The sequence below is a fragment of the Sinocyclocheilus anshuiensis genome, unplaced genomic scaffold, assembly GCF_001515605.1.
Source record: "Sinocyclocheilus anshuiensis isolate Anshui unplaced genomic scaffold, SAMN03320099.WGS_v1.1 scaffold465, whole genome shotgun sequence".
In the NCBI taxonomy this organism is placed as follows: Eukaryota; Metazoa; Chordata; class Actinopteri; order Cypriniformes; family Cyprinidae; genus Sinocyclocheilus; species Sinocyclocheilus anshuiensis.
This window is the reverse complement of record NW_015539898.1, coordinates 881,003-889,461: the sequence shown is the minus strand read 5'-3', so window position 1 is coordinate 889,461 and position 8,459 is coordinate 881,003. Positions and strand designations below refer to the sequence as shown.

Sequence of the window (8,459 nt, the reverse complement as noted above, 5' to 3'; positions counted from 1 at the left end):
CAGGTTACAGATCTACTTGGGCTGGACCCGCTAAAAAGCCCATTCAGAAACGTCTAATGTGATCAATAGCTTTCTAATTTACTTTTGAATCGTTTTAATGACTTGCAAACAAACTATTGAGATGCGGAAATTCTGGAGTCTTTTGTATGACACAGGAAAATGAGAAAAAAAAGGAGTTAAACGACAAAATGTTTATTTGTTGTACTTGAAAATTGGAACCGTCTTTGTGTCGACTACAAAGCCGTCAATGTTTCATAGCACTGAAGGTTTACTTGCATAGGCAATTTCATACCAATTGTGAATGTTTAAATGGTTTGGTCTGGAGTCTCTTTACAGTTAGAAACTCTACTACACCAATAAAAAGAGAGAAAAATGACCATTTAAATTCAAAGAAAAATAAAAGTATACATTTGTTTGCTATTATGTGAAGTCTAAAAGATGGAGGATATAGAAAATTCTGTTTAATGTAAGGTGAAAGCGTGTTTTATTTTGATTTTTTACGTTTTTTTTATGCTTTGAGTGGTTACATTTCTCTCTCTGTATTGCTGTTGCATTTTGCTCATTTATGTGTTGAATTATGATGTCATAAAGATATGATTTTCTTTACTATCACTATTATGAAATTATATATAGCGGGCCAAATACTTTCTTTACCTCTTTTCTTCCTTGCATGAATAAAAAGAAAATGAAAATAGAGTAAAAGAGAAAAGTTGAAAAAGTTGCCCTAGAAAACTTTTTTGTTTGTTTGTTTGTTTGTTTGTTTGATTTTGTAGACGTAAGGGATTTTTGGTCTATGACTGCACTCAGTAGAAACCATCTATAAACTGCCATCAGTCACAAAGCCTCATTCGGTTTCATTGTGCACCTCAGTTCAAAAGTAGCTTTGTATCCAGTCTGTCTTCAATATTTTGAGTGTTATGTGACTATGTACAAATAAACTTATTTCAAGAAAATTTTCGTGGATCTGACTGATTATATACATGTTCATGAATTTCTGTTTAAATAACATATGTGACCCTGGACCACAAAACCAGTCATAAGGGTCAATTTTTCGAAATCGAGATTTAAACATAATCTGAATAAATAAGCTTTCCATTGATGTATGGTTTGTTAGGATAGGACAATATTTGGCCGAGATACAACTATTTGAAAATCTGGAATCAGGGTGCAAAAAAAAAAAATCTAAATATTGAGAAAATCACCTTTAAAGTGGTCCAAATTAAGTACTTAGCAATGCATATTACTAATCAAAAATTAAGTTTTAATCTATTTACAGTAGGAAATTTACAAAATATTTTCATGGAACATGATCTTTACTTATTATCCTAATGATTTTTGGCATAATAGAAAAATCAATGATTTCTGATTTTGACCCTTACAATGTATTTTTGGCTATTGCTACAAATATACCCCAGCGACTTAAGACTGGTTTTGTGGTCCAGGGTCACACATATGTTGAGGTGGGTAGTATATACATATCATATGTGTATATATATATATATATATATATATGTATATGTATACTGAAATAAAAAGGTCTTTTATTATGAACGAGTCTTTTATTATGAACTACTGAAATTCCAGTGATGTAAGACGAGCAAGTGTTTAGATGTCTCCTGTCTGCACATTTCTTCTGTCTTTGCAAATATATTCTTCCCTTCGTTCTTCGGTGATCTACTGCTAGACCGTTTGCTTCCAGCAGCAGTGAAGGACTCTGATGTTGTCGCGCGCTGCTGAACGCATCATGTGACGGCGGTGAGTGACTCCTTACCATCATGTGCAGTAACTTGCTTACACGCCATCCTGCAGCGAGGTGAATGGAGATACATGTATGGATATGCAAACCTAAAAAAAAACTCTGCTACTGACTGCAACAGACCTGACACTTTTGAAGATTTCTTGTTTGAAGTTATCCTTTGACCTGAATAAATTTTAAAGGGACGGCTAACCAAAAAAAGTCCAATTATGTCATAATTTACTCACCGTAATGTCGGACTGACAAAAAAAAGCAAATCAAATAAAAAGTTTCATGAAACGTGTCCATATGACATATCGCTATATAAGTCTTCTGAAGTCAAACGACAGATCTGTGTGATGAACAGGCCTTATTATCCTCTTTGCTGTAACCTCTCAAAACAAATATGGTGCGGTTAGATGAATCTTTGGAAAATGTCATTGACTGATTCCTGTTTCTTGCACTCAGGGTGTGATCGGAGACTGTCAACAAGACAGAAGAAAGGGCATCCTGACCTAATTTGTGCATGTAGAAGTGGATCCATGGGTGTCCTGCGGGTGCTGTCGGTCACCATGGGAAGGATCAGCACATTTAGATCCTATCAGATCATGCTGCTCTTTGCTGCAGCCTTGGCAGTGGTGGCCTTCTACTACTTTGGCTCCGAAAAGCAGAACTTCTCCAGCACCACAAAACGGATCAAGGAAACACAAGCAAGCCACAACACCAACCGTGATGATGCAGATCTTTCTATAGACATCCGGTCTGGACGTCCAGAAAGCAGAACAGGAACTGGAGATGACCTGGATGGAAAGCCATCACGCTTTCATGCTCTCATGATGTTCACCAAGGTTTACAAGAGCTTGAGCTTGCAGCAGAAGTTTCAGGTGGCCATGCGCTCCATGGCCAAACATGGACGGTTCCTGGAGGATGAGATGCTGGTTCTCCATTACGTCTCTGATGCAGGCAGTCAGGAGCTGGGGGAGAAGATGCTTCCTGAACTTCTGCTGGATGCAACTTTCCGGTACGAGGTATGTACAGCGAACCTTCATGTTTTTCAGTGTGCTGATGTTGGGTGATGCAGCATTGGCACCCTTTTAGTTTATCTCATGTTTTAATGTCTTTAAAATAGATTTTGATGATGATGATAATAATATTGTTGTTATAATGTTGTTATTTAGAGTAGTAGTAGTACTTGCAATAATCACCTTCTGATACATTTATATTATTATTATTATGTTAGATTACATAAAACATGCTGTAAATTGTGTGTAATAATAGAAAATAATAATAGAAAACATACAAAATAATTATTCATATTAATGGACTGTTATTGTTGTTATTTTTATTATTATTTTTAATAGTTATTTATGATGTTATATTGTTTTATTATATTATATAATTATATTATAGAATATAAACATACTTATTACATATATCTTTAAAAATAAATAGATAAAAAACAAATTCAAAAACTAATATGCATATACTGGTTTATTATTATTATTATTATTATTACAATAGTTATTTCTTTATTATATAAACATACTGTACATAATACAATACAATATAATATACAGTACTGGATCTTTTAGTTGAAGTTGCGAACAAGATTTTTGGTTTGTAACCTTAAATTTGGAACGTTTTTGGGTTTTTCTTGTTTAATGCATGAAGGCATTTTCTGCTTGTTGTAAGCACAGCAGATGGCAGTGCAGGAAAGCTGAAATCAGACAGTTGCTTTTGCACACATCATCCACAGGACTAGAGGTCACGCAGCAGACGTTTCCTTTACATCAGCTCACAGAAGAACAACACGCAGCTCTCATACAGCAGCACTCCCTCAGGACCGCTCACGCTCTATAACAGATTTTTTAGTTCATCAAAACAACTAGGGCCATTCTGTGAGCACATAAATATTACGACATTGAGATTGTCTTTCTTTTTTGTGGATATGTTTGAGATGAGCATAATTTGCTACTTAAAAGTCATTGTAAATGTGATTTTGCACTCTAAAAGAAGAAAATAATTTTCTTTTCACAAAATTATGGTATATTTAAACACACAAAAATGAAAATACTGTGATTATTTACTGACCCTAATCATGCTTTAGTAACTAAGGTATTTTTTCGGAGGGCTTTCAGAAAAATGGCTGTGTGTCGGTTACATGGGGCCAGTGTTACTCTACCACAATGGCTTTTTGTGATTCCTCTTTGAGCTTCAGGATCTTTGGGCTGATCCTGCTGTAGAGGATTTGTCTGTATTACCATTAAGTAAACTTGGCCTAGTTCAGAGAAATAGGTGGTCAGGTTGTCACCGGACTTTTTGAGTTTCTGATTTTTTCTATATCTCATTTGATAAATGCAGTGCAATGTCTCTGCTCTGGTTCATGTATTGAGACAGCAGTGTTTCTGCCTAGCAACGCCCCTGTTGCCGGGCATTAGTGGAGGCTGATCCTCTGTCCTGGACAGGTGGATGGACAGCTCAGTTTAGCAGGGATGCTGTGAGACTGAGGTTCAGATTACCTTCCTTTAATCCTGACTCTGTTCAACACACACACACACACACACACACACACACACAAACACACACGTGCACGAACACGCATGAGCACACAATAAGATAATGAGTATTTGGCTTAATGCAACATCCGATAATCATCATTACTACCCACCCCAACATGTGCTGTAACATTTTGATTAAAACAGTTCACACACACACACACACACACACACACACACACACACACATGTCTGGTTTGCTATCCTTGTGGGGACTCTCCATAGGTGTAATGGTTTTTCTACTGTACAGACCGTATATTCTATTGTCCTACACCAACCCTACACCTAAACCTACCCCTCACAGGAAACTTTCTGCATTTTTAGATTTTCAAAAAACTTCATTCTGTGTGATTTATAAGCTTTTGTACCCGTGGGGACCTCAATTTAGGTCCCCAGCGTGACACGAGTCCCCATGAGTCTGTGTGTATTCAGGTTTAAGTCCCCACCAGAATAGAAAAACAGGTACACACACACATTCACAAAACAGCAGCTTATTTCAGTGGATAATACAATTTGATGACAGTGATGGTTGTTTTGAATAGTTGTAGTACTGTAGTAGTGGTGGTAATAATAATAGTAATATTAACAATTATGATGATGATTATTATTGTTGTTGTTATTAGTATTGTTATTGTTGTAGTAGTATTTGTAGTAGATGATTTAGATAATATTATATTTATGTAAACACACTGTTAATAAAATCATATAGAACCGTTGTAGTCATAGTGATAAAAATAAGCTTTGCCTTTGATTATGATTATTGTTGAATTAATAGTGATACATGTAAATGTATGACACTTTATTATGTTGTATTATATATTTTATTATGTTATATTGTTTTTTGTAAACACATAGTAAATATATAAATATTTCTGTGATGGCAAAGCTGAGTTTTATATATATTTCTTGTTGAAAAATGTTCATATATATATAATTATTATGTTGAAAACAAGTGTTCTGATGAATACTGTTGTGTAAACTGATGCATTTAATTTTTTTTTAGGATTCTTTAATGAATATAAAGTTAAAAAAGAACATTTATTTGAAATAGAAATTTATTATAAATGACTTTACTGTCTCTTTTGCTCAATTTAATGTGTCCTAATTTAAATAAATACATAAAAATCGTACTGTCCTCAAACTTTTGAACGGTAGTGTAAATTAGATGTTTTGGAATTACAAATAAGACGGCATGCTGTTTTTATTGACAATTAATCGTTTTTATTGCTGCTAAAAGCATTATGTAAGAGAAAGCGTTTTTATCTAAATTACAGCAGCAAGTAATAATTCATATTATGGGCAAGTTGAGTGATTATTACGTGAAACTGAATGACTTATTATAATACAGCACTAATTGTAGTAGTAGCAATAATAATAATTTTTAATAATGGTTAAAAACTAATCTAAAACTAAAAATTATTTTATATTGTATTATATTATATTACTAGATGTGCCGATATACAATGTATATCACAAATTCACAATAATAATAATCCATTCATAAGCATATAGTTATTATTGTTATAATTATGTGGTTGGGGTGGCATGTGGTTTTTAGGGCAGACTGTCTTTGTCTGCAGGCTATAGACTGAACCTGTCTCGCTCTCAAAACTGAACTGCGCAGACACCGAGCGTGTGGAAAGTTCCACTGTCACTGTGGGCTCACAGACTCCCACACAGTCTCATGACATGAGATTAAACCAGAATGAGTTCATCATGCATGTGTTCTCGGGGAAGGGATGACGGCACCATCAGCTGCTGCTGGGGGTCATTAGGGGTCATTCTTTGAGCTCTCTGAGGAACTGAATGAAGCGTGTGAAAGCTTGATGATTTGAGCGTTTCATTCTCTGACATCTGTGTGTTGCAGTTTGACTGCACTGGCAGATAGAGGTAGATGATGGTCACGTATTGCATTTGATATGGCCATGCTAAACTGATTTAAAGCATGGTTTACCATAGTAGTATCATGGTATTCTATGAAGTATATTGAAGTGATGTTAATACTATTTGATACCTTCAATGTGACATGGTGCTTTTTAGTTTAGGTATGGCAAACATATTCTCAATGACTATGTTGTTAGAATTCCTTCACAGAACATTCAGATTGTCAGTGATATTTATGCAAGCACTAAGGCTGCACGATAAATCGCATGCGATATTTAATGATGATTACAGAAACGGCTTTACTGACAAGATGCGCGTTAAATATCGCATGCGATTTATCGTGCAGCCCTAGCAAGCACCCAATCTCATATAATGAAGTACACTCTAACTTTATTACAGACCTAGTACACACCTCCAGAACAATTTGGAAAGTCAGAAATGCATAAAATGACCATCAGGCTCTGCTCCGAGTCTCCATGGGCATTAACACTGTCAGAAGCCTTTAATTTAATATTGCACAGCACTTCATGTGCTAGTAATAGAGATTACACTGAGCTCTGTATGCGGCTACACTCTGAAACTCATGCAAATTCCTGGAAGAGTTAGCCAATTCCTGCAGTTACTCCATCTATAAAATTAACCTAGCATTTACTGGGGTAGTTTCTGTTCGTATTTATTAGTTATTTTGAAGTGAAATGACAGTTTTATTGGAACAGTGAATGGTCTGTCCTCTTTGAAGTTCTTATGAACAAAATGGAGTTTTGTTTCCTGTTATTTCTAACTGCTTCTGCATTATCACAAATAAACTGTGATGAAATATTAAAGGGGTCATATGATGCAATTTCAAGTTTTCCTTTCTCTTTGGAGTGTTACAAGCTGTTCGTGAATAGATAATATCCCTAAAGTTGCAAAGACTAAAGTCTCAAACCCAAAGAGATATTGTTTATAAAAGTTAAGACTGGTCCACGCCCTCCTAAAACACCTCGTTTAAACACGCCCCCACATGTCTACGTCACGATGTGGGAAGATTTGCATAACGCCGCCCAAATGTTCACGCAAAGAAAAAAGGCATACCTTTATTGTTGCTGCCGCTGCCATGTTGTGAAGATGCTGTGTGTTTCGTTGCGAAAGCGAAACTACTTTGTTTGGCCTTCCAAAAGAGGACACAACTAGAAATCAGTGGTTAAGTTGTATTTACAACACTGTTCCAGACAGGGTTGGGAGGGTTACTTTTAAAATGTATTCCGTTACAGTTACAATTGACTTAATTAAAAAAGTATTCAGTAACGTAATCCAAGTACCACAATATAAAAGTAATGTAATCTGATTACTTTTGGATTACTTCAAGTTACATATGTAAATAAATAAAAAAACAATATCTAAGTACTTTTATTTAACTATGACTTTAAAATTAAAACTTCTAGATATTACAGCCCGTATATTTACATAAAAGGCTATGCAGACATCTAGTGGCTATACAGTTTAGTATTACAGTTTTATTTTTATTATTTTTTTACTTTAACATGTGCAAGTAAAAATAAATAGTTTATACACATTTAAAAAATCACACCACATACATATTAGTCTATTTTAAAATAAGCCTACATGTCGAAATGCATGTGAAATGCTATGATCTTTTTTTATTTCATTGACTGATCCGGGGTGTGGGGACTCTCATTAATTAATTAATTTCCACATTTTCAGGCTCATTTTTCACTAGAAAACTTACAACTGCAGTCATGCACACCATGGAATTTTAAATTACTAACAAACACTAAATTCACTAAAATTCTGCTTAATTTGAGCTAACATGATGATTTCCATGCTAGTCGGACTCGTACCTGCAAATGTTCAAGTTGGTTGAGTAGCCGTTGTTAAAGCAAGAGTCTTCATCCATAGCTTACGCTGTACAACTACAGGTTCATCTCAATAAATTAGAATGTCGTGGAAAAGTTCCGGCTCACGTGAGTCAACATGTGTCAACAGAACCAGGAACTATGCAGCGCTAAATATATAGCATTATGTCAAAATACTAATTTATTTAATTTTAAATGAAACAAATGTAATCCTGATAGTATTCCCACTTTTTACAAAATGTAACTGTAATCTGAATACTTTGTTTTTTGATGTAACTGATTACAGTTACTAGATTTTTGTATCCTGATTACATAACGCCGTTTCATGTATTCCGTTACTCCCCAACCCTGGTTCCAGAACAGTTCAATCCAAATATTCAGATGTGTGCAGTGCATTTTATGGAGGACTGTTTCCTAATCCTGGTAGAA

The 8,459-nt window shown here is 34.9% G+C and overlaps 1 protein-coding gene across 1 annotated transcript in view; it reads left to right on the top strand.

Moving 5' to 3' along the window:
- The first annotated feature begins 1,591 nt into the window (after positions 1-1,591).
- The window catches only part of LOC107685961 (xyloside xylosyltransferase 1-like), a 41,020-nt gene continuing 34,152 nt past the window's right edge, over positions 1,592-8,459 (top strand). The window contains exons 1-2 of the mRNA XM_016482735.1: positions 1,592-1,755; positions 2,204-2,763. Of these exons, the coding sequence (XP_016338221.1) occupies positions 2,278-2,763 (486 nt within the window). The 5' untranslated portion in view covers positions 1,592-1,755; positions 2,204-2,277. The remainder of the gene's footprint in view (positions 1,756-2,203; positions 2,764-8,459) is intronic.